The sequence below is a fragment of the Squalius cephalus genome, assembly GCF_949319135.1.
Source record: "Squalius cephalus genome assembly, chromosome: 2".
Lineage (NCBI taxonomy): Eukaryota > Metazoa > Chordata > Actinopteri > Cypriniformes > Leuciscidae > Squalius > Squalius cephalus.
In genome coordinates, this window is record NC_137123.1 from 58091822 (window position 1) to 58117699 (window position 25878).

The window sequence follows — 25878 nt, forward strand, 5'->3', positions numbered from 1 at the left end:
GAGGGTTCTCCCCGAGGGGAAACCCACTTCGTATGATCAAGATCACGCGGCGGTGTCTCCGCGCCTTGGTTATATGGAAGAAACATTGGTTCCTGTCCCAGGGTCCGGTGTTGGGAGCTCTTTGCCATCGAGTTGCTATCGCGACAGATGCTTCCCTCACCGGCTGGGGAGCGGTAATGGAAGGCCGCTCAGCTCAGGGTCTGTGGAGGAGTCATCATCTCTCCTGGCACATAAATTGCCTGGAGATGATGGCCGTTTTCAACGCGTTGAGACATTTCCTCCCAGACCTGAGGGATCACCATGTGCTTGTCCGGACAGACAACACATCGGTGGTCTCTTATATAAATCGTCAGGGGGGTCTGCGTTCGTGCCCACTATGCAAGTTGGCACACCAGATCCTCCTATGGTCCCTGGGGAAAATACTCTCTCTGAGGGCAATGTATATTCCAGAGGGCCAGAATATCGGAGCAGACGTCCTGTCGAGGCAGGAGCTGAGGCCAGGGGACTGGAGACTTCACCCCGAGGTGGTGGAGAAGATATGGGAGTTTTACGGCAAGGCCGAAGTGGATCTGTTCGCGTCTCAGCATACGACGCACTGTCCACTCTGGTTCTCCCTTACTCACCCAGCCCCCCTGGGGATGGATGCTATGGTGCAGACGTGGCCGAGGCTACGTCTGTACGCCTTTCCCCCTGTTGCTCTGCTCCCAGGAGTTCTGGAGCGAGTTCGTCAGCACGGAAAAAGCCTGTTGTTAGTAGCACCGCGTTGGCCGAGTCAAATCTGGTTTGCGGACCTGATTCATCTCTTAGACGGTCCTCCCTTGGAGATCCCGATCAGGAGAGACCTTCTGTCTCAGGCCGGGGGCACAATATTCCACCCCCGACCAGAGATTTGGAAACTTTGGGTTTGGCCTCTGAGGGGGCCCAACTCATAGAGAGTGGTCTTTCAACTGAGGTTGTTGAGACCATTTTAAGCTCCAGAGCTCCCGCTGCGAGGAAATTGTACTCTTTGAAATGGAGAGTCTTCACTTCTTGGTGTCAGCAGCGTCAGTGGGACCCGGTTAACTGTTCAGTAAACACAGTACTGGAGTTTCTGCAGGATCGGTTTGCGTCAAGTTTATGTCCATCCACCTTAAAAGTATACGTGGCAGCCATTGCGGCTTTCCACGTCCCGGTGGGTGGTATATCGTTGGGTCGAGACCCCCTGATTACTCGTTTCCTTCGTGGCACCCTGAGGCTAAGGCCTGCAACACGCACTAGGATGCCGGCTTGGGACTTGGCATTGGTACTAGAGGGCCTATCTGGGGCTCCGTTTGAGCCCTTAGAGTCGGTCTCAGAAAAATTTCTGACTTTCAAGACTGTTTTTCTACTAGCCATTTCGTCCCTCAAAAGAGTCGGAGATCTTCAGGCCCTTTCGGTTTCTCCCACCTGCCTTGAATTTGCACCGGGAATGGTCAAGGCATTCTTGTATCCTAAACAGGATTATGTCCCTAAGGTGCCAACCATTATTCCGAGGCCTATTGTGCTTCAGGCTTTCTGTCCTCCTCCTTTTACTTCTTCGGACCAGGAAAAGCTGAACCTTTTGTGTCCAGTGCGAGCACTGGATACTTATGTTCATCGGTCTTCTTCTTGGAGGAAGTCCGATCAATTGTTTGTCTGTTTTGGTTCACCCAAGAAGGGTCTTCCTGCCTCTAAGCAGACAGTGAGTAAGTGGATAGTCGAGGCTATTTCTCTTGCCTATGAGTCCTCTGGCCAGCCTTGTCCTTTGGAGGTCAGAGCTCATTCCACGAGGAGTATGGCGGCTTCTAAAGCCTTATTATCCGGACTTTCTCTTCAAGACGTTTGTGATGCGGCGGGCTGGTCCTCTCCGCTCACTTTTGTCAGGTTCTATAGCCTGGACCTGGATGCTGCCCCAGGGTCTCAGGTGCTTAGTGCTTAGTATGGTTTTGATAACAGGCTTACACTCAGGCATTTGGAATTCTGGCGGTTTGGGTATTCTCGTTCCCAAAGCGTTATCGACGCATCGCGAGTTCCCTCGAAAGGGAACGTCTCAGGTTACGACTGTAACCATAGTTCCCTGAGAAAGGGAACGAGACGATGCGTCGCCCTGCCATACTTCCTGCATTCCTGTGATCGACTTGCTTCGGCAAATTTCGAAGCTAAAGCCGGTTTCGCCGGATGCGCTTTTTATAGCTTCCTGGTCATGATGTCACCCGCCCGTGACGCGCATTTCATTCATTCCATTGGACTAGTTGACATAGATGCTTCAGACGCATTCACGCCGGGGGCGTTCCCAAAGCGTTATCGACGCATCGTCTCGTTCCCTTTCTCAGGGAACTATGGTTACAGTCGTAATCTGAGATGTTTTCCCATAATGCAACTGTATTAAATGAGAACTGTGGATCATTTTTGGGTCAAGACCAACCAGTTATTGTTTTTAAAATCACCACCATCAATTGCATTTAATAAGATGCAAATTGTCTTCTAGCTTTGCAATATTTATTAATAATAATAATAATAATCATTATTATAACTATTGGCTGCCAATAAAGTGAATTCTGGTGTGTGAAAATAAATGTGTTTGGTGTGCATCTGTATGGACTGTATGGGACTGGTTTTATTACAAAGGAAACAGAGAATGCTGTGGCTTTGTGGAAATTACAACTCTCCATCTCTGTCTCTTATCTAGTGTGAGATGTTGGAGAGGTCTAAACATAACAAAAATAAAAGTCTAAACATGCCATCTGGGGCAAAATACTTGAGAATAGCACTAGAGCATGAGAGCAGGTATTGGTATTCTACATACTGATTGGATACTGGCAACCCAATCTGACAGTTTTATTTATGACAAATAACTTGCATTCACATCCAAGACTATTTCATGTAGTACACTAGTACTTTATATGAGCCAACAGTAAACTACAACTCTTTGATATTTACACCTTCTCATGAAAAAGAAAAATACCAGAAAAGAGAAAAATGTTTCAACAAAAGCAGGGTTAGAGCAAAGTTGCTAAATTAATTCCATTATTTCTTGAAGCTACTGATTTTAAAACTCTTTTAAAAGAAGCAAACTAAAAAGGAACCAGACGTGGAAGAGATGTGAACAAAATGAACTCCGGAAATATTAGAAATATTCTTTTGGGGCCATTTAATTGACAGACTTGCAGAAATATCTTGGAAATGGGAGCTTTTAGGGACAATAAGAAAGTACAACTCAAAAGTGAGTTTTTTTGTACTTGAAATGTCTTTTGGGAATTGTTGCGAGTGCTTCACATGAGGCATTATTAGCCTACCGATCCAGCTCAGACAGGAGCTTGTCTGTAACAAATGAGACTAGGTGGGATGAACTGATTAGGACAATATATTGTGTTAGTCAAGGCTTTCATTCCTGCTAAAAAGTAACACTGCAAAAGAAAAGCATGAGAAATATGAAAGTGGGAAAAGGGGACAGGCTAGTATGCAAAGATGTTCGAAGGATAATTAAGACTTGACAAGCATGTCCAATACAGCTTTAATGACACAGCCACCTGACAGTTAAAGAAGTAACATGCCTGTCAGTGTGGCAACCCCAATTAAATAGCAATTGTTGTCCAACAATGCTGTCATCAGAGCGGTAGATACAGACTGATTTTGTATAATTGCATGCCCTGTAGATCTAACACAGGCCTGTCTAAGTGAGCTGACACTTCATTCAACGAGATGTTGTTTTGCACATAAATTAAATAAACAAATTTTCTTTCTTCTCAAAGCCTATTTTCTTCACAATGTGCACTCATTGTCCCATTGCCCCTGTTCAAGCCTATTAGACTATGGCATCATTACTTCTCCTCATATTATTCCTCATACTTACTATCGATATCTCAAATTGCTCAGCTTCTTGAGAAGAAATGTGCTATTATTTTTCTAAACGATCTGGGGTAGGTTTACCAAAAGCATCGTTCACAAGAGTAACCACTCTGACTCGATCCGGGGTCTCCGGAATGGGAGGTGGGCGCGCTAACAAGGATGCAGAAGTGTTAAAATGCTAACTGGTTTTCGGGTTTTGGCCTACAAAAATATATCATCCATGGACCACTCTATAGGATGATGTCAAAACCCGGAATACTGATTTGTCACAGGTTTCCTCAAGATTTTCCTATGGGGTTTTATAATGGGGTTTTTCAATTTGTCTGTAAAATAAGGTCTGTGGTAAACATAACTTGAAGATACTTGAACGTTTTGCTCTACAACTTAAACTGCAAACACCCAAACGTGGTGTTTTATCCAACGCATTATCATCCTAGGGCGTCATATACTGACGCTTTTGACATTTCGTCTACATCCAACGCACATGGCACCCTTTAGCGTCAATATGACATGCACAGAGCTTTGTTCGGTTATGTGTAGGTTTAGGTCTGGGGTAGGGTTAGGGTTAGACCGCTAGGAGGCGCCTTCTGGCCCATATCTATCTGCGTCTCATATTGACGATAAAGGGTGCCATGTGCGTTGGATGTAGACGAACTGTCAAAAGCGTCAGTATATGCCGCCTTGGGATGAGAACGGGCTGGTTTTATCATACGTGTTTTTATCATAGGTTTTTATCAAAAAATTGCATTTTATTGCATGACAAGTATTTGATCACCTACCAACCAGTAAGAATTCCGGCTCTCACAGGCCTGTTAGTTTCTCTTTAAGAAGCTTTCCTGTTCTCCACTCATTACCTGTATTAACTGCACCTGTTTGAACTCGTTACCTGTATAAAAGACACCTGTCCACACACTCAATCAAACAGACTCCAACCTCTCCACAATGGCCAAGACCAGAGAGCTGTGTAAGGACATCAGGGATAACATTGTAGACCTGCACAAGGCTGGGATGGGCTACAGGACAATAGGCAAGCAGCTTGGTGAGAAGGCAACAACTGTTGGCGCAATTATTAGAAAATGGAAGAAGTTCAAAATGACGGTCAATCTCCCTCGGTCTGGGGCACCATGCAAGATCTCACCTCGTGGGGTATCAATGATCATGAGGAAGGTGAGGGATCAGCCCAGAACTACACTGTAAAACTTAAAAGTTTAAGGCAACCAGCTGCAGGACATTTTTGAGTTTTCTCAACTTACGTGTTTGAGTTATCTCAACTTTTCTCAACTTTTTTCATGTTAAATAGTTGAATAAACTTTAAAAACTGAATTTGTCATACAAAACGTAAGTTGGATTTTTTACAGTGTACACGGCAGGACCTGGTCAATGACCTGAAGAGAGCTGGGACCACAGTCTCAAAGAAAACCATTAGTAACACACTACGCCGTCATGAATTAAAATCCTGCAGCGCACGCAAGGTCCCCCTGCTCAAGCCAGCGCATGTCCAGGCCCGTCTGAAGTTTGCCAATGACCATCTGGATGATCCAGAGGAGGAATGGGAGAAGGTCATGTGGTCTGATGAGACAAAAATAGAGCTTTTTGGTCTAAACTCCACTCGCCGTGTTTGGAGGAAGAAGAAGGATGAGTACAACCCCAAGAACACCATCCCAACCGTGAAGCATGGAGGTGGAAACATCATTCTTTGGGGATGCTTTTCTGCAAAGGGGACAGGATGACTGCACCGTATTGAGGGGAGGATGGATGGGGCCATGTATCACGAGATCTTGGCCAACAACCTCCTTCCCTCAGTAAGAGCATTGAAGATGGGTCATGGCTGGGTCTTCAGGGCAACTAAGGAGTGGCTCCGTAAGAAGCATCTCAAGGTCCTGGAGTGGCCTAGCCAGTCTCCAGACCTGAACCCAATAGAAAATCTTTGGAGGGAGCTGAAAGTCCATATTGCCCAGCGACAGCCCCGAAACCTGAAGGATCTGGAGAAGGTCTGTATGGAGGAGTGGGCCAAAATCCCTGCTGCAGTGTATGCAAACCTGGTCAAGAACTACACGAAACGTATGATCTCTGTAATTGCAAACAAAGGTTTCTGTACCAAATATTAAGTTCTGCTTTTCTAATGTATCAAATACTTATGTCATGCAATAAAATGCTAATTAATTACTTAAAAATCATACAATGTGATTTTCTGGATTTTTGTTTTAGATTCCATCACTCACAGTTGAAGAGTACCTATGATAAAAATTACAGACTTCTACATGCTTTGTAAGTGAAAACCTGCGAAATCGGCAGTGTATCAAATACTTGTTCTCCCCACTGTAGGTATGTCATATGTGTAATCTACATTGTAGATCAAAGTGTCAAGTTTTGTTTACCACAGACCTTATTTTACTCATAAATTGAAAAAAATGAATAAACATGATAAATACCCATAGGAAAATCTTGAGGAAACCAGTGTTGAATTAGTCTTCCAGGTTCCAGCACTCTATTGTCAAACGAATGTGGTGCAACCGGTTTCGGGAAACAGTCGTGACTAGCTAGTAAGTTTTTATCGTAATATGGTGGTTAAAGGCTAGTTCACCCAAAAATTAAAATTCTGTCATTAATTACTCACCCTCATGTCGTTCCAAACCCGTAAGACTTTCGTTCATCTTCGGAACACGGATCTTTTTAATGAAATCTGAGTGATTTCTGTCCCTCCATTGACAGCTACGCAACTATCGCTTTAACGCTTCAAAAAGTTCATAAATACATCGTAAAGTCCTAATTTTCTGAAGAGACAATCACTTTATATGAAGAGGCTTTTATTTACATATGAAGTTGTACAGGAGACGCACCCCAGATTAATGCCCAAGCTTCATGTTAAAGATCATGCAGAACATCTTAACAACCAAATAGCAACGCCCAGACAACCATACTAGCATCCTGACAACGAATTCAGTTTTTCTTTTGATAAAACAAGTTGGGTTTCACTGCATAAACATGTTGAACAGCCAGCATGCAGTTGGCTGATTAGTATTAATATCTGAAACATCAGAGAGGTATCCCAGCATTGGACAGTTGTGATTTATTTATGACTCGAGCGAAAGTCTCTGAGTTCAGCAAAAGACTTCTGTTGAATATAAGATAACTTTGCTGATACTATAGCTAGGGAATTCTTTAAAACTTTGTTGAGGTGGAATCCGTGGTGTGCGAAAAAGATTTATTAAATGCATCAGCAACAACCCGCTTTTATGCTTCAAAACTGAATAATTCACTGTCACAGATATAGATTTCGATACTGTCTAACGCTATATTGATAAAAGACATGAGCGACAGTCTTTTCCCTTTTGATAAAACAAATTGCATTTATTTATCTTTCATATTATATAAATTAATCCTATTTATTTAAAGCTGGTCTTTAGGAGACTTCATTTGTATTATCAAACATTACTACATGCATTCTTATGGTAGTAAACCACACACTTTCTTGTTCAAATTCATTTTAACTTTATTCATATTAAATTGAAAATATACTTTGTAACAGGATCATGTAACAAATATGAAGTATTTCAGTTCAGTTGGCATTCAGTTTGGTGGAGGGTGGTCACTACCAATTAAAATGGAAACAGAAAGGGGAATGATTTGAACTAATGTAGTTTTGTCTGGGGGTGTGTGGGGGGGGGGGGGGGACTTTTAATGTTCTAATAAAAGTGAAACTAAAACAATGTACAAGACTGACAAAGCTCTAAAACACAGTGGCCCCCAAACATTTTGGGCATAATATACATATTTTGAATATTACTGCATTAAAATAATAAAGTATTGAACAAAGTGGCATTTATTAATAATAATTAAAAATAAATATAATAAACCATGACAGAAGCACGTAAAAAAATAATAAAAATACCTCAAACACAAAATAAATAATGTTAGTTTTTAAACTATAAAGCAATATGCTGCAAAAAGCATTTTGACACTTTCAGGTTGGAAACTGGCAGGAACTGACTTCATTTATTCACTAAAATGCCATTGCAAAAATGGCTCAAAGGGTCAGTTCACCAAAGAATGAAAAACTGTCATTAATTAGCTACTCACCCTCATGTCGTTCCAAACCCGCAAGACAAATGAAAATCTTTAACCTCAATTTTATGAAGTGACACGAGTGCTTTGTTTACGGAAAAAAAAAAAACTTTACCACTTTCTTTACAAAATATTAATCACCAATGCGCGTTCACGGGAGCCCCACGACGCATGCGTGTTGTGTTGACGCAAGAGCAGATGTTGTGAGTTCCAGACTTTGGATTTTTGGCACCTCGTTCTTGGAAGTAACGTCTGGAACGTCACTCAAAGTCGGACATTCGACCTGTGAACGTGGGGAACCTCGATCAACCCCAACCACGTCACTTCCAAGATGTCGCCAAGTCCTGCTTCCATTGAGCATAAACGTAAAAATAAACATTAGTCATTAAGTATATGTAATAATACTTTTGTTTTTGCTTTTCATCAGCTGTTTTCAAAACTGTTTACTGTTTTTTCCCCATCGTGGAGACATCATGTGGTCAACATGTGAACGTGATGTCTGATTGGCTGGAACTCACCAAGGTCTGAAGTGGGACAAATACATTTTTAAATTCTTACCAACCTCGCAGAGCTGCCAACTCTCACGCATTCACCGTGAGACTCACGCAATTGACACTTTTCACACACCACACATCCATTTTCTCACGCATAGAAAAATCGCGAAGCAAAGAGGACATGGAGACTAGACAGAGCAGGTTACTTATGATATAAAAAAACCCCTCAGCTCTCAGATTCTGTCAATTTTATTACGAAATTCAAACAATAAATACCGTTTTGGCGCTTGTAAATGTGGCGTGACAGATGCCTAGCGGCACGTGAACCGATCATCTCTACTAGCTAATAGTAAATAAATACGAATGAACACTGTTGAAAGATACCGCGGAAAGGGGTCAATAAAACAGCTGGATAACAATTATGTCACATAACATTTACCTCAGGAAAGCCATTTAATGACTATAAAATATAGGCAATAACACGATAGTTGGCTAGAAAAAAAGAGCTATAGAGAGTATTTTGCTAAATATGTGTAGCCTATGATATTACATATTTATTATATTTTTACTTATATCATTAAATAAAGTTGTTATTATAATAAAAAAACGCATTATTTTTATATTTGAGTTATTTTTAACCTTAAATAATACTACCAGCTGATAGGGCTCTCTGTATGTTTACAGCATTAGGTGAGTTTTTTTTTTTTCTTGAGAAAAATTAACGCCTATCTTGTGTACCTAATCTTTATCCAAATGAGTCAATATTAAATCAAATCACAAGAATCGAATTGAATTGAAATCGTGAAATTTGTGTCAAGCAATAATAAAAAAACTTAGCTTACCAGAAATTGTACCATATAAACTTTAGTTACTAAAACATTTTGACAATCTTGTGATGCAAGATTTTATTTTATTTTTTTACATCGCCCGCATTTTTATAACATAGATGAACAAAAGTCTTTGTAACGTCACGAGGGTGAGTAATTAATGACATAATTAACTGTCCCTTGAAGCTAATTCTGAGAAAAAATCTAGTATCACTGCAATTACCACTTGGTTTAATATTTTGTTATTGAATGCCCCAAAATTCATTTTTTTTAAGTGTGACTTAACAGTCCAAATACTTTTTAGGCTACTATAAATCATTTAACATATTTCTAGTTAGCTTAGCACATACCACCATCAGTAATAATGGATAAGCCACCCAGTGATTTTAAACATTTTACTGCAAGTGCTTCAACTGTAGCAAGTTTCTCATCATGACCATATCTAATACAAAGCAATCAAACCAAATGCAGACATACAAAACAAAATGTCAATAATAAATATAATTCACTCTAGATATGCCAGTATTGTTTTAAAATTAGGTTGACAGAAGTATAATCTTCTGTTGCGTCTTTCTGTAAGTCTTAAGTTATATTTACAACTAATAGAAGATAAAGAAGATAAAGGTAAAGAATAGAGAAAATGGGCACTTATGGAGGGAAGGAAAGGGCCACAGCTAACCATAGAAGCAGCAAGAGAAGAAGAAATTCACAGAACAGAGCATGACACAGAAAGAAACAGGCCAGAGGAAAACAGCATCACTTGAGATCAAATCAAACGTCACATATACAACATTACTGACACAAAGTCAGACCATTACAGACGGCGCATGTTAAACAGAACTGAACATTTTATGTTAAAGAAATGGAAAAACAAAAACAACAAAAAATGCAACAGTCTCTATATATTTACACTTCCCCATAAATCTTTCAACACTCTACAAAAATACTATTCACTTCCCTTTAGAAGAACCCACGTTACAGTCACTCCAAATGCCTCATGGCTCAGAAATACTGTACATTTTACTGCACACAAAATGTCGTATGTTTAGAAAAACATCTGTACTTCCCACTCCATTCTGAATAGTGAATTACTGCAAATTGTGTGACTCTTATACGCTGATTCTCGGCAGTCCATAAAATTGCTTAATCTGTGTAAACAGATGCTTCCCTGCTGTGGTTCCACATGCATACACATTAATATTTCAAGTAAAATGATGAAATATGGTTAAACTATTTCAAATATGGTTAATTTAATTCATTCCAGCCAGTTAAACATGATCTCATTAGTATTCGTAGGCATGTTTAGTATGTAAAATACAGTGTGGTTCAAGTGCACGTTAATTTTCATACATTAGTAGCTAATAAAGGACAATATCAATGTATAGAGAATATAAACTGCAAACCCTTTTACACTAACGGAAGAGAGTTTGGGGACAGTTTTTTTAAATAAATTAATACTTTTATTCAGCAATAAATGGATCAATTTCAAATAATGCTGTTCTTTTGAACTTTCGTATCAGTTTAAAATATTAAAAAATATTACTGACCGCATTTTTTCCAGTGAACTTTACAGACATACAGATGTACAAAAGCCTTTCACTGATTCTGACCAGACTAAAGTTTAGACCAAAGTTACACATTTGAAAGGGTTTACACTTTATAATACTCTGAACTTGAATCTGAATGTACAAGTATGTACACAAACACATTTCCGGTAATACCTGGTTATAACAATGAGATCAAAATGGCCAGTAATGAAGAACTAAAACAGCTTAATTGTTGATAACGGTGCCTTGAGATTAGGCTTTGTTATATTTGGCAGTTAAATACTGTTAAAATGTTCAAGCATCTTGTTGCAACACAATACCCCTAATGTCTTTGTGTTCATATGCCACAAATCGGACAAAACATCACCAAAATGGGATTTATTTGACCTACGAACTAGTCTTCTGACAATACATCATTAAAAGCACAGAAACTACAAGTGATAGTAGATTGGAAACTACAGGGGCAACACTTACTGTATTTGTGCTACACTTCTTATTAGGTGTGAGATCACAGACAGACAGCTACAAAAATAAAACCACACACTTTTAGACCACTGACAGTGATAGAGACTAAAGAAGGCTGTTTTCTACTTATGTTAGTGCTGAAAAGTGGCACATTTGAAGTGTTTGCAATTTTACAAAATACAGCTCAGTTATGTGACAATGTGATGCGTAACACAGCATCACATACCCAACCTCCCCAATTCATGTAAACCTGCTGTGTTAACTAGAAAATTTGTTACAATGAAATGCCCAAAATAAAACCATAGCAGCCATTGTGAATAAATAGTAATGATAATAAAATAATTGTTGTGCCCAAATTCCATTTTCCAATTACAGATTCGTCAAAGGCTCAGTACTGACACACTGAATTGTACAAACTCAAAGTTACTAGTAAATATGTTAACCAGCAGATTAAAACTAAATGTATTCATTTGATTTACTAACTTCAGTTGGAAACAGGATGCAGTCCAGACACACAAAAGAATACCAAGGCAAAACATCACCTACAAAACACTGAAAATATATGATTGAAAGTCAACATAAAACAGCTTTCAGAGTTTACTTCCTTAATGTGATGCTAAACAGGATATTCAGACTTCATTTTATCAACCGTGAAATGATTGGATTGTGAAAATGGGCATGTATCACCATAAAATGCCCTGAATGCGAGTTTGTCGATTGCAAAACTTCTAAAACGCAACTGGCACCAACTTCTGAGGAGACTTTCTGACTGGGATGTTAGAATTAAAGTACTTGTTCAAATTGATCATTATTTGGTATTATTGGAATTAGCTAATAATAAACAATGCTAGTTACACTGAATAAAACAATTTTCACTCAGAAATTGCTATTAAATTGTACAATTAATTAAAAAGAAATGGCAAGTAACACTGAATTTAACATTACATTTTAAACTAAGAAATCTCTGTTATCTTTGAAGAATCATTTTTACAGTGTAGTTGGCTGTTGATGAAATAATTTTGACATTAGAAGTTATTTTAGTGGTGGAAGTTTAAGTTATACATTGTGATGAACAAATTTGAACATTTTGTCATTGAAAAAACGTGGAACACCCAGAACATTAATGAAGTAAATAGGATCAATTTCATGTTGACCTTATTGTGTTGATAGCATATTGACCAAGTCTGGATATGTCTTCCAACCAATAAGAAGAGAAAAGTAACAGTTAAAAATTCCGGCAAAGGAGATTTAAAGTTCCCACTCAATTCAGGTACCGATGAAGTAAATGAATGTAAACACCCTGTAAACCATTCAGTGCCGTTCTTCCTGATAATTAATTCTCCGTATCTCTCAACAGGTGAGTTCACCACTCATCAAATGGAAATAACCCCTGTGACTTTCACTGATGATTATTGTATTGTATTCCCAATATGAACAAATACCTCTCAGTGCCTTTATCAGCCTTTTATTCAACTCATTGTGCTGAGCAACTAGACTGTTCATGATTTCACAATCCTCTCTGGTCTAACAGTAGTCTTCCCAGAAGGGCAGCAGTTTTGGCGGTATGAAGGATTTGCTGAAAAAGTGCAAGTGTTCCAGTCAGGAAAATATAAAATTCAAGTGCATATTCACTCCTATATTCTTTTAAATACACTTCTCTTTCCATTCAGAATGATTTTTTTTTTTTACTTTCAAACATCCATGTTCTGTTTCAGAATCAAATTAAGGACCTTTGAGAGTGTCTGGAATCTTTGATTTCACCAAGTTAATGATGTTACTAGATCTAACTATGTGCAGTCCTGTATGAAACGCTTTAAAATACCTGTAGAGGAGAAAAGGTGACTGGCAAGGTTTTTGGGGATGAATGGTGTTTGGATGGGTTGCGTTGACCTCCTCCCCAAAGTTTTTATGCCATATTTTATGTGGCATAATGTCACTTCAGTGGCTTGTATTATTTCTAGTCCCGTTTTTGACCACCAGAGGATCAAGGAAAGACATTTAAGGTGCTGGTAGAAGAACCAGGCTCCTTAGAGCATGGAGACCTGGATTTTAGACCACAGTGTTCCTCTGCCGGTACGGAGGAGGAGGCAGGACTGTTCCTGGCTTCATTCCAGACAGATATTCAGGGTTTTCAGCCACGGCAGGCTGTATGCGGCCGTTCTGCTTGTAAAGGAACTTGTTATTGCAGACCACCGAAGAGTCTTCGGAGTTCTGAGGGGTAATCTTGGGCGGAAGGCTGTGCTGCCAATACTCAGGATTGTCAAAGCTATTCTTGTACATCTTGTCCACTAATGTGGAACCAATCTGGCTGCCTGGTTGCACCGGGTGACCTGGCAGTTTACCTACCACTGAGGACTTTGCCAAATGAAACTGTTGTGGGGAACGATTCAATTGGCTTGGGTGTCCTGGTTGGACTTGATGGCTCACAAGACAGATCTGGCCTGCTGGTGCTTGCGAAACAGATTTGCTGGCGTGATCATGGACCGACTGGACTGGATGGGTATGTTGATCATTTTGGCTCATCGGTACAGGGTGTACCAGCTGAACTGGTGGTATGGCGAAGTGAACGTGCGGTCCGTGGCTGTGATGATGGGGTTTGCCCAGTTGTGTGATGTGGGGAACGTGGGTGCCTGGAGTGTGGGATGCTGTGGTCACCTGCAACGGGACGGAGACTCCATTTTTCCATAACATTTCCTGGTTCATGTCGCTGGTGTTGTTGAATGTGTTGAGGTAAAGGGGCTCATTGATGTATTCATCTTCACACTTGGGCTTTCCATCAGGGGTGCTGTGGTAACCTGGGTTGTCTAGCGCGTGAACGTCTTTATTTTTACGCCTTGTTACAAAAGGATTCTCCTCAACGGGATTCAGATGATCTGCAAAAGTGACAGACAATGACATGGATAAAACAGTGTAGACATTATGCTTTCTAATACACATTTTATACATGGCTCTTCATATAAGAAAGAGATTGGAATTGCTAAAAAGGTTAAATCATTTTATGGATGAAAGTAAAGTAACTTTAAAAATATTTGTGTCTTAAAGGGATACTCCACTTTTTTTGGAAATAGGCTCATTTTACAACTCCCCCAGAGTTAAACAGTTGAGTTTTACCGTTTTCGAATCCATTCAGCCGATCTCCGAGTCTGGCGGTACCACTTTTAGCATAGCTTAGCATAGATCATTGAATCGGACAGGACCATTAGCATCTCTCTCAAAAAAAATGACCAAAGAGTTTCGATATTTTTCCAATTTAAAACTTGACTCTTCTGTAGTTACATTGTGTACTAAGACCGACGGAAAATTTAAAGTTGCGATTTTCTTGGCTGATATGGCTAGGAACTATACTCTCATTCCTGCGTAATAATCAAGAAACTTTGCTGCTGTACCATGAGTCCAGCAGGCGTAATGATATGACGCAGCGCCTGAAATAGGTCTAATAGGTTAGACAAACTTAGTCCCAGTCATGTTGGAAGTTACCGTGCTGGGGACTATTTTCAGGCGCTGCGTCATATCATTACGCCTGCTGGACTCATGGTACAGCAGCAAAGTTTCTTGATTATTACGCAGGAATGAGAGTATAGTTCTTAGCCATATCAGCCAAGAAAATCACAACTTTACATTTTCCATCTGTCTTAGTATATGATGCAACTACAGAAGAGTCAAGTTTTAAATTGGAAAAATATCAAAACTCTTTGGTCATTTTTTTGAGAGAGATGCTAATGGTCCTGTCCGATTCAATGATCTATGCTAAGCTATGCTAAAAGTGGTACCGCCAGACCCGAAGTTCGGCTGAATGGATTCGAAAACGGTAAAACTCAACTGTTTAACTCTGGGGGAGTTGTAAAATGAGCCTATTTCCAAAAAAAGTGGAGTATCCCTTTAAGGTATAAAATAATATCAAGTACAACAATATAATAATAATAATATAACTTATTAAGTGGAAATGACTACTAAGTGCACCTTTAAAGGAACATTTCACCTCAAAGATTGAAACATTTATGCACATTTATGTAATTCATTTCTTCAGTTGAACATGAGGCAGCAAATTCTTAATTATATCTTGACCACTCAAGTATGATTGAGGACTGGGGCTGTCGATCAAAAAAAAAAAAAAAAAACATATCATAAAAATGTTATATTCCAAGTCTTCTTAACTGATCTGTTCTGTTGAGACTCAGTGGTCACTGATTCAGATTCAGTCAAACAGAAATTTACTAATCCCATAATAGGAAAATAGAAGTAGGTCCATAGACCAAAACAAGAATAGAAAAAGCAAATAAGAATAAAAATTGTCTAAAATATCTTAAAACTAAACAATTAAGAATAAATATACAATTTCGACCTAAACAATTAAGAATAAATATTTAAATTAAAACTAAATTAAAATATTCAACATATATAAAAACCATAACATATATTAAACAAAAGTAAATATTAATAGACTACACTAAATAAATAAAAAGACAAGTACATTCATTAGAATGTCATTTTTTGAGTTCCACAGAAGAAAGTAATACAGGTTTGAAACGACATCAGGATGAGGAAACCATGACAGAGACATGGTGAAACAATATGTATTGTAAAAAGCGCTATATTAATAAAGGTGACTTGACTTGACTTGATAGAGCTTTTACACTTCCTATAATAAATGACTTGAGAACATACTTGTGGAGATCTTGTCCTTCATAGGGGACATATAACCATCCTCATCTGTATCTTCCCTCTGTCCTTTCTCTCCCAGGAGGACCGTTGGGTCGGCACTGTAACGCTGGCCGCTGCTGTCCTCTACCGAGTGAGCTGTGGTCTGTTTCTTCAAGCTTCCATTACAGTGTGGATCCTCTACCGGGTCCAGACCTGCTCTCTGTAATCCTGCCGGGACAGAGGGGCCACTTCCTGTAGCGACTGCCACATGAGGTCGGGACCCTGTTCCCTCCTCGGAGCACAAACTTCCATCATGATACCCAAACTGGTTCTGATCACAGGAGGAACACAAATTAACTTGAGGAAATAAGATGCTGAGGTTACAGAAGTGTAACATGAAAAATGCATTTTGAAAATGTCACGCAATATGGCATCGGGAACTGACATATTGCTAAGACATAAATTACTTCAAAAAGTCTAGACCAACTTAAATTCATAAATTAAAAAGTGGATATTTTGTTTCTATAGAGACAACCATGGGAAAAAATATCCAAAACAAGCACAAGATATAGGGTGGGGTGCAAAAGTATGAAAGCATTATTGTATCTTTGGTCTTCTTGATTGACCATATATTTTTAGACTGGGCACTTTGGGAAAGATAAACTTTCTGATATAACAAAGCTCAAGTTTAAAGTGGTCAAGTTTAATTATTGTATGAGGCAGGAAGTGGATGTCATTTTGCCTGTTCTTTTCATTACTCAGGTGAAATGAAATGCTGTGACCAACTTGGCAATGGAGAGAGTCTATTCAAACAGTAATAATGAAAGCAGAGTGCAGCGGCACTGCTCTATATAATTCTCAGAGCCAATGCGACTCTGTGTTTCTAACTGAACAGACATGATCATCAGCAAATTACACCGCTAAACATACACTACTGTTCACTGTTCAAAAGTCTGGGGTCAGACAGTTTTTTTTTTTTTTAAAGAAAGAAAGTAAGTAATATTTTATTTAGCAAGGATGCATTAAATTGAACAGTATTTTTTTATTTTATTTTTACATATTTCTAATTCAAATAACTGCTGTTCTTTTGAACTTTCTAATTATCAAAGAATCCTGAACACATTTCAGTGTATAAATATTGTATTTCCACAGCTATTATAATCTCAACTGAATAATATCCAGTAGTACAACATATATATGTGGACCAAAAGACTGAGACAACTAGTGAAAATGCATGCTTTGAATTCTTCATAAACATAAACTTTGTTTGTTTCCAGGTTTTGCAGCAATCTTAGATTTTCAGTCCCAGATTTTCAGTGTGGTCTCAGACTTTTGGACTCTACTGTATTTTATTTGTTCTTTCTTTCAGTCTGATGATGAGTACTTTATATAAAATATCTGTTTTCACCTTCAGAAATCAGTCAAATGATTTGCTGCTCAAGAAATATTTCTTCTTATTATCAATGTTGAAAACAATGGTGGCTGCTTAATGTTTTGAATGCATAATAATGTGTGACAATACACTCACCTAAAGGATTAGGAACACGTGTTCAATTTCTCATTAATGCAATTATCTAATCAACCAATCACATGGCAGTTGCTTCAATGCATTTAGGGGTGTGGTCCTGGTCAAGACAATCTCCTGAACTCCAAACTGAATGTCAGAATGGGAAAGAAAGGTGATTTAAGCAATTTTGAGCGTGGCATGGTTGTTGGTGCCAGATGGGCCGGTCTGAGTATTTCACAATCTGCTCAGTTACTGGGATTTTCACGCACAACCATTTCTAGGGTTTACAAAGAATGGTGTGAAAAGGGAAAAACATCCAGTATGCGGCAGTCCTGTGGGCGAAAATGCCTTGTTGATGCTAGAGGTCAGAGGAGAATGGGCCGACTGATTCAAGCTGATAGAAGAGCAACTTTGACTGAAATAACCACTCGTTACAACCGAGGTATGCAGCAAAGCATTTGTGAAGCCACAACACGCACAACCTTGAGGCGGATGGGCTACAACAGCAGAAGACCCCACCGGGTACCACTAATCTCCACTACAAATAGGAAAAAGAGGCTACAATTTGCACGAGCTCACCAAAATTGGACAGTTGAAGACTGGAAAAATTTTGCCTGGTCTGATGAGTCTCGATTTCAGTTGAGACATTCAGATGGTAGAGTCAGAATTTGGCATAAACAGAATGAGAACATGGATCCATCATGCCTTGTTACCACTGTGCAGGCTGGTGGTGGTGGTGTAATGGTGTGGGGGATGTTTTCTTGGCACACTTTAGGCCCCTTAGTGCCAATTGGGCATCGTTTAAATGCCACGGCCTACCTGAGCATTGTTTCTGACCATGTCCATCCCTTTATGACCACCATGTACCCATCCTCTGATGGCTACTTCCAGCAGGATAATGCACCATGTCACAAAGCTCGAATCATTTCAAATTGGTTTCTTGAACATGACAATGAGTTCACTGTACTAAAATGGCCCCCACAGTCACCAGATCTCAACCCAATAGAGCATCTTTGGGATGTGGTGGAATGGGAGCTTCGTGCCCTGGATGTGCATCCCACAAATCTCCATCAACTGCAAGATGCTATCCTATCAATATGGGCCAACATTTCTAAAGAATGCTTTCAGCACCTTGTTGAATCAATGCCACGTAGAATTAAGGCAGTTCTGAAGGCGAAAAGGGGGTCAAACACAGTATTAGTATGGTGTTCCTAATAATCCTTTAGGTGAGTGTATATTAGGCTAAAAGAGATAAAGATATATAAAACTTTTTATTTATGTAAATATGTCCATGGATGTACTAGGAATAAAAGCATGTGTCATTGCAAGCAAAGGGCAAAGAAATCAAAAAAAAAAAAAAAAAAAAAAAAAAAAAAAGATCCAATATATTTGATTATTTGTATTTTGTAGTGACACATATGAAGTGGTACACCAGTGCTTACTTGATTTGAATCTACATGTGGGCGGGGCATATGCGATGTGGGAGGAGCATTTAAGGAATGAGGAACCAAGTACTCCTCAGCGTCCATCAGGTCATCCAGCTCCTCCTCATCTAGAAGACTCTGGAAGAACTTACTGTGGTTGGGGCTGGGCAGCTTCATGCGATCGTCCCCCTGAGATGACAACATATTGTGTTATCCAGTGAGGTTCAGGATCATGAAACATTTCGATTTCAAACAGAGAGAAGTTAAGCAATCCCCACCTGTATGACGAGGTATCTCTGAGGGTCCCGTGCCATGCGGCTGAACTCTGCAGCGAGTTCCTTAAACCGAGGCCGACTATCAGCATCAATCATCCAGCCTGGAGGAGAAAACAGAGCAACATAGATAACTTTTCAGTTCAAATCTGCCTTTATTATATAGCCAACTCTTGTCTGAATGTATGTCAGTGTGGTTTTATTGTGTTTACATTTACACATAACAAATACAATTACTAAATTCATGCATTTTATGTATTCACATATACTGGGTTTGGCATTTGCTTGATACTAATTTCTTAATTTCATTTAATTTCCCCTCCAATCTGACACAAATGGGAAGCAATACAAATGGATTTCATGCAGGAATATTAAAATCTCTCTGAGGTGTTATAATTGTTATGTTGAATCAAATCATAAATGGCGTCTTCCAGTCAAATATGATTATGACAAATAGATCTAATCTCCGTCTCTTTTCACTTATTTGTGGAATTGACTGTGCTAAAACAAATTGAGTGTGAGTGCATAAAGAGAGCTGGATAAAGCAGTGACAGCGAGTACAAGACACACGTACCAGTTATGATTTGGCTATAGCTTTTTACATTGTACCTTTTTTTTGTGCAAAAGTCTAAGAATATGACTCACATTTCACCATCACCATGTAGACGTCTATGGTGCAGATGGGCGGCTGGGGCAAACGCTCACCCTTCTCCAGGATATCTGGAATCTCACGTGTGGAAATCCCATCGTAGGGCTTTCCTCCGAACGTCATCAGCTCCCAGATAGTCACCCCTGATTGAATGTGAAACGCATAGTCCATCTTCAAAGCTCACTGTTAGTTATCATGGTGGTCATGAATTATGGGAGTGGATGTGAAACCACAAAGAATGTGTTGTTTTCCTTAACTTTCTTTATCTTACAGAAAGCAGTATCCGATCTATGAATGCCACTTTTAGCTGTTTTGCATTTACTCCAAAATTTTGCTGATAGTATCCTTTTGAGAACGCTAAAAAGATAACCCTCTGGTGTTTCTTGTGTGGCGGTCAAAAATGACTGAAATAAATGAATTTATGAATGAATTTTTGAATACATGAATGTACTATACTTCAAATGTACTATACTATACTGTACTACACTTTATTTTGATAATGTTTTTTTATTTATTTAATTTTGTATTTTTAGGGGATTTTATGATACTAAATTATATTTATGCAGTAGTTATAATCCATTTATTACCCGTTAACCACTTTTTGAGCATAGACCTGAAAACAAAATTTCCCACTTAAACTGTCATAAATCTTGAACGCTTTGGAGTAAACTTAGGTTTGGTCTCTTTTTAAAGAAGACACTTGGCAGATTATTGCTGAAGTGAAAAGTATTGTAAAAATAATAATTGTAAAAAATACTGTAAGAAAACCAAAGCCATAATTCTAAACAAGTTGTGTTCTAAATTTGAGGTTGATATCTCAAAAAATGAGCTTTCAGAAACATTTTGTTTGGATGCAGTACCAAACATTTCCACTAGATGAAATTTGTTTCCCATTTCTTTCAAGGGCCCTTTAACCTTTTTTTTTTCTTTTTTTTTCTTCAGTGTTCACATAGCAAGTGTAAAAATCTTTATCAAGTTTTGTACCATTCTGATGAAGTAAAAAACAAACAAAAAACAAGAACAAAAAAAAAGCAAACCATACAATTTTTTGATCAAAAATGACAGCAGAGCACCAGAGGGTCAATGTTAAATAAATATTATGATAAATATTACTTAAATAAAAAAAAAAAAAAAAAAAAAAAATCAAATAAAATGATTATTTAATAATATTTGTAATATAATACTAATAATTTAGAATAAAACTAATTGAGAAAGATTTTTTTAAATAAATAAACTAAATATAAATATTTAATATTACATAACTCGATAAAAAAAAACTAATAAAATAAAACATAATAATAAAAATTATAATTATAACAGTAATGTTTTGTAATTTAATCGAAAAAAACAACAATGTATTAGTGAAACACAATTTGCATCACTGTGTATAGCTCACCATAGCTCCATATATCACTCTGGTGAGTGAACTTTCTGTAGTGAATGCACTCCAAGGCCATCCACTTGATGGGCATCTAAGTTAACGAATAACAGTTTTACATTTCAGCTTATGCAAAGAGCATTTTCATATCAACATGGCAATTCAGATAATTCTGATTAAAGGATATACAATAATGTAAAATACCTGGTAACACTTTACAATAAGGTTCCATTTGGTAATAAGAACTAACAATGAAAATACTTTTAAAGTATTTATTAAACTTAGTGTTAATTTCTACATTTACTAATATATTATTAAAATAAAAGTTGTATTGACATAAGTTAATGCACTGACATGTGACAATGATGAACTAACATAAACAAACAATGAACAGTGTTTTTTTTATTAACTAACATTAACAAAGGTTCACAAATGCTGTACAAATATATTGCTCATAGTTGGTTCATGTTAACTAATGCATTAAATAATGTTAATAATGAGAGTTTATTGTGTTACTACTTTGTTTTGGGAAGGTGTGAAATGCATTCATGCTCAGAATTAAATGAGAGTCCGAATGAGACCTGTCAACTTTCATTCAAAAGGATTTCACAAACTCCTTTAGAAGAACTGCTGGTGAACACAAATTAATCCTGCTGATTTTTCCATAAATCATCTTTAGATTTTTTTGATATGCTTTTACTTTGTAGTGCTTTTTGATGTGAAGAATTTCATTAGACAAATATGAATGATGTTTCAAACACTGACCTTGCCTCCATCCGCACTGTACTCCTTTTCATCTATTTCCAGGAGGCGAGCAAGTCCAAAATCAGTGATCTTGATGTGGTTTGGAGATTTGACCAGGACGTTACGAGCCGCGAGGTCTCTGTGCACCAGCCGCCTCTCCTCCAGGAACATCATACCCTGCCGAAGAGGAGATTTGAACAATTATCATTTGAACCCACCACAGTCCTGCTTAATATCACATATCTACAAGTAAAGCACATTACAGTGAAGCTACATCTCCCGAGCTTCCCTCTCATATAGACCACCGCTGCTATACAAATGCATCAGAGATTTAAATATTGGCCTGCCAAATTAGATTCACTTACTAACGATATACTTAAATTAGTGTGACATCTAATTAAAATGTAATAGCATCTCCTTATTTCTCTTTACCCATGTTCACTTCCATTTTGCTACTTTGGGTCACTGTGCATTAATACTGATCTTAGTGCCTCTACAGAAGTTTGCCTATGATTTATGGCTTTATGCTAATCTTCAATTAAAATGCAACTTCCTGGCCTTTGGGAGGAGAGGGGAGCTGTGCTGGAGGGGCTGCTAAAACTCTGCATGTGCTTGAAGAAAATCACTGACAGTGAGCGTTGGGGAAATGGACCTGTGGGCTTTTTCTGGGCAGTGCTGAACGAAGCCATGATGGAAAGGACTGTGGACGCATGGCAGCACAATGAAGGACGACAACACAAGAATGGACCATTGAGAAGGACCCTTTAGTGAAGCACATGCTTTCAAGACAAACTGAAAGAATATTGGCCACTGGAACACTGTACAAATACTCATTAAAAAAGCCAAGTTTTGTGTGAGTTCTGCTGTGTAATTGCCAGTTTTCAGCACAATTAAACAATGACAAAATTGAGATCCTGCCAACATCAATGCAGGAATAACTGCAAGAAACACAAAAAAATGCATGTTTTTCCAATAAATTAAATTATTTTTATTTATTTTTTTATAATTATTTTGTTCAGCAAGGATCCATTAAACTGAAGGTGATGGTAAAGACTTTTACATTGTTACCAGAAAAAAAAAAAAAAAAATTCTGTTTAAAATAAATAAAGAAAGAAAAGTTATTTTAAACTTTCTATTCATCAAAGAATCCTGAAAATGTATAATATTGTCAACAAAAAAGAATAATATTTAAAATAGAAAAGTTATAAAAAAAAAAATAAAAAAAATAAAAATAAAAACATACAGACCCAAACTTTTGAAAAGTGTATTTTTACCAAACACATTTCATGTGCAGATTTTGAGTGATGATACAAATGAATCGTTGAATCAGAGTAGAATCAATTATCTGAAACTGGACAGTTTTGAACTGATTTAAATAAATGAATCAAACTAGTGCCATTTTTGCAAAGATAAATGAAATGCAATAATCAAATAAACAGCGTTTTAAAAACTATATGCAATTATCATGTGAATATTCGATGCATTTCACAGCACTATTGGCAAGAGTAAACCATAAGCATTCTCATTTATCTCAATGATAGTTGCAAAAATCACGTCCTGATGTTCTAACGTTGCCTCCATAATGGTGCATTTACTGCATCTACCAACCAGGCAAACCCAGACAAACTCTTTGACTAATTCACGACTCTCTGTGACATGTCATTTGCTGACTTTTTCTTCCAGAGGCAACGATGATCGCTGCTCAGAGCTACTTATACAGCTGTCTCGGAATTTATGTGAGCATGCATTAATCAGACAACAGCTGAGTCAAGAACACTGTGTTAAAATATATTTTCTCTGTGATTCAGAGAGAGACATTGACCCATCCATCACACAGCAGCACTGTAGACAGAGCACACTCTCTCTCAAATATAGTCACGCAGAGCGCACATGTAAGAAAAAGCACAACATAATACAGAATAGCTTGAGCGATCCATGTAGGATATGATATTGTAGCTCAGTTTCAAAACCTATTGAGTCGCTTTGTCATCTACTCCATACAGGCAGTCTCCTCAATGAGCTTTTCATAATGCTCAATTTATTCTATGACAGTTTGTTGTTAGCATGTTGCAATACTTTACATATGCCAGTCAGATTTTTTTTTTAAGAAATTCAAATATTCAGACATTTGTAATGTTACAAAAGATTTCCATATCAAATCTAATTTTTTTTTAACTTTCTATTCATCAAAAAATCCTGAAAAACTGCATCATGGTTTCCACAAAAATATTAAGTAGCACAATTGTTTTCAACCTTGATAAGCAATGTTTCTTGAGCAGCAAATGAGCATATTGATTTCTGAAGGATCATGTGACACTGTCGACTGGAGTAATGATGCTGAAAATTCAGCTTTGCATTACATTTAAAAATATTCTCAAATAAAAACAGTTCTTTTAAATTATAATAATATTTCACAATATTACTGGTTTTACTTTATTTACGATCAAATAAATGCAGGCTTGGTAAGCATAAGAGAATTCGTTCAAAAACATTAAAAAAATGCATTGTAGAATATACAAATTTACAAAGCATACACATACTGGGTAAAACAAATGTTTATTTTTAATCCATTTAAATTGTAGATTTATCAAAAAATAAAATGTTTTTTGTTGATTTCAACTCATCCACCATCTTAGAATCTCACAATTAATGTAAACGCAGCAACATTGGTATTTACAAGTTCAAAATAAAAGTAACCATTAGCAAGTCAACGACCAAAAACACGGGACTCTTTTGTAAAGTATTTCTACCTGTTTAAGAAACGCATGTCCCTTTTTTCCCCATTAAGGATGAATGAACAGCCTTATGTTAGAGCTGTTGATTTAGCATTCAAAAAAGAAAAAAAGGAAACGTGAGAGAGATCTTTAGCAAATGCAAACCTGCTTTTGTCAGCAGAAACACTACAGAAGACAAGTCGTTCTCATGAACTGTATCCAAACTAAAGTATCCAACGCTGCAAATCTTGAATCTTCCAATTTGATTCTTCACTCTGAGATCAAGAAAGCTGGATCTAGTGGAATTAGCATTCAAACGACAAGCTTTTCTGCTGCCGGCCTTTAATGTTCCTTTCCATACAGAAGCTCTCTCTCCAACCAAAGAGATGGGCTAGGCAGTGAGAAGCAGCTCTTTGTGTGTTCAGTTTGACTGAAGTCAGATTAAAGCAAGAGCAAACCCCGTCAAAAGCTACTGGCGTTTAGTATTACAGGCGTCTTGCAGGCTAGCGCGAGGAGAAGGTCCAAGCGTTGGCGTGACGTGCATGTAAGCAGGCCAGAGCATTCGAGTATAGCGTCCCTAACCTCTGTTCTCTTGTTTTTACATCTGCGTTAGAGGTTAAAGTTTCTCCGAACAAAAAGAGAAGAGGCTCCCGCGGTGCCCTATTACAACACTTTCTAACCGCTGACATGGGAAATAACAAATATTAGATGTGCATGACCACCTGGGCTTAATTAAAATCAGAGAGAGAAAGCTGCATCTAAATAAAAAGATGGCAGAGGAGAACACATCCAAAAACACATGTTGAAAAATGGATTGAGGGTCAGAGGGTCACGGTTGTTGTTGTTACAGTTACATTCAGATTAAAGATGCTATGAGAGATGTTTTTCCCCTTTTTCTCCATTTTCTGATTTTAGTGTATTTGTATATCAGAGCTCCAGTGCTAGTACAGGCATATTTCACAAATAAATATCCATTGTTTTTGGAAAATCAAAATCTTCAAACATAAGGGCGACAGAGCGTTTTCCCATGTCGGACCCAAACTTTGGAATGATCTCCCTCTTTCTATAAGGTCAGTAAAGTCACTATTTAAGGCCATGTTAAAAGCACATCTGCTAAAAACTTCCTGGGCATCTTCATGATGGGTGTTTGATCATTACCTTGTCTGTTTTGTGCGTTACATTTTTGATTTATTTTTTGTCTTATTTTTGTGTTTTATTAGTGATTGTGAAGCACCTTGGGCAACAGCTGTTGCATTAAATGTGCTATATAAATAAACAAATGAAATTTACATTTACATTTAGTCC

General features: G+C 38.0%; 1 protein-coding gene across 1 annotated transcript in view; it reads right to left on the reverse strand.

Moving 5' to 3' along the window:
• Positions 1–7329: 7329 nt before the first annotated feature.
• Positions 7330–25878, reverse strand: part of LOC307149884 (receptor tyrosine-protein kinase erbB-4-like) — a 178514-nt gene continuing 159965 nt past the window's right edge. Inside the window, exons 21-27 of the mRNA XM_079856481.1 lie at positions 21881–22036; positions 21134–21209; positions 19734–19880; positions 19095–19192; positions 18835–19005; positions 15910–16216; positions 7330–14117 (exon numbers count right to left, since the gene is read on the reverse strand). Coding sequence (XP_079712607.1) covers positions 13294–14117; positions 15910–16216; positions 18835–19005; positions 19095–19192; positions 19734–19880; positions 21134–21209; positions 21881–22036 — 1779 coding nt within the window. The 3' untranslated portion in view covers positions 7330–13293. The remainder of the gene's footprint in view (positions 14118–15909; positions 16217–18834; positions 19006–19094; positions 19193–19733; positions 19881–21133; positions 21210–21880; positions 22037–25878) is intronic.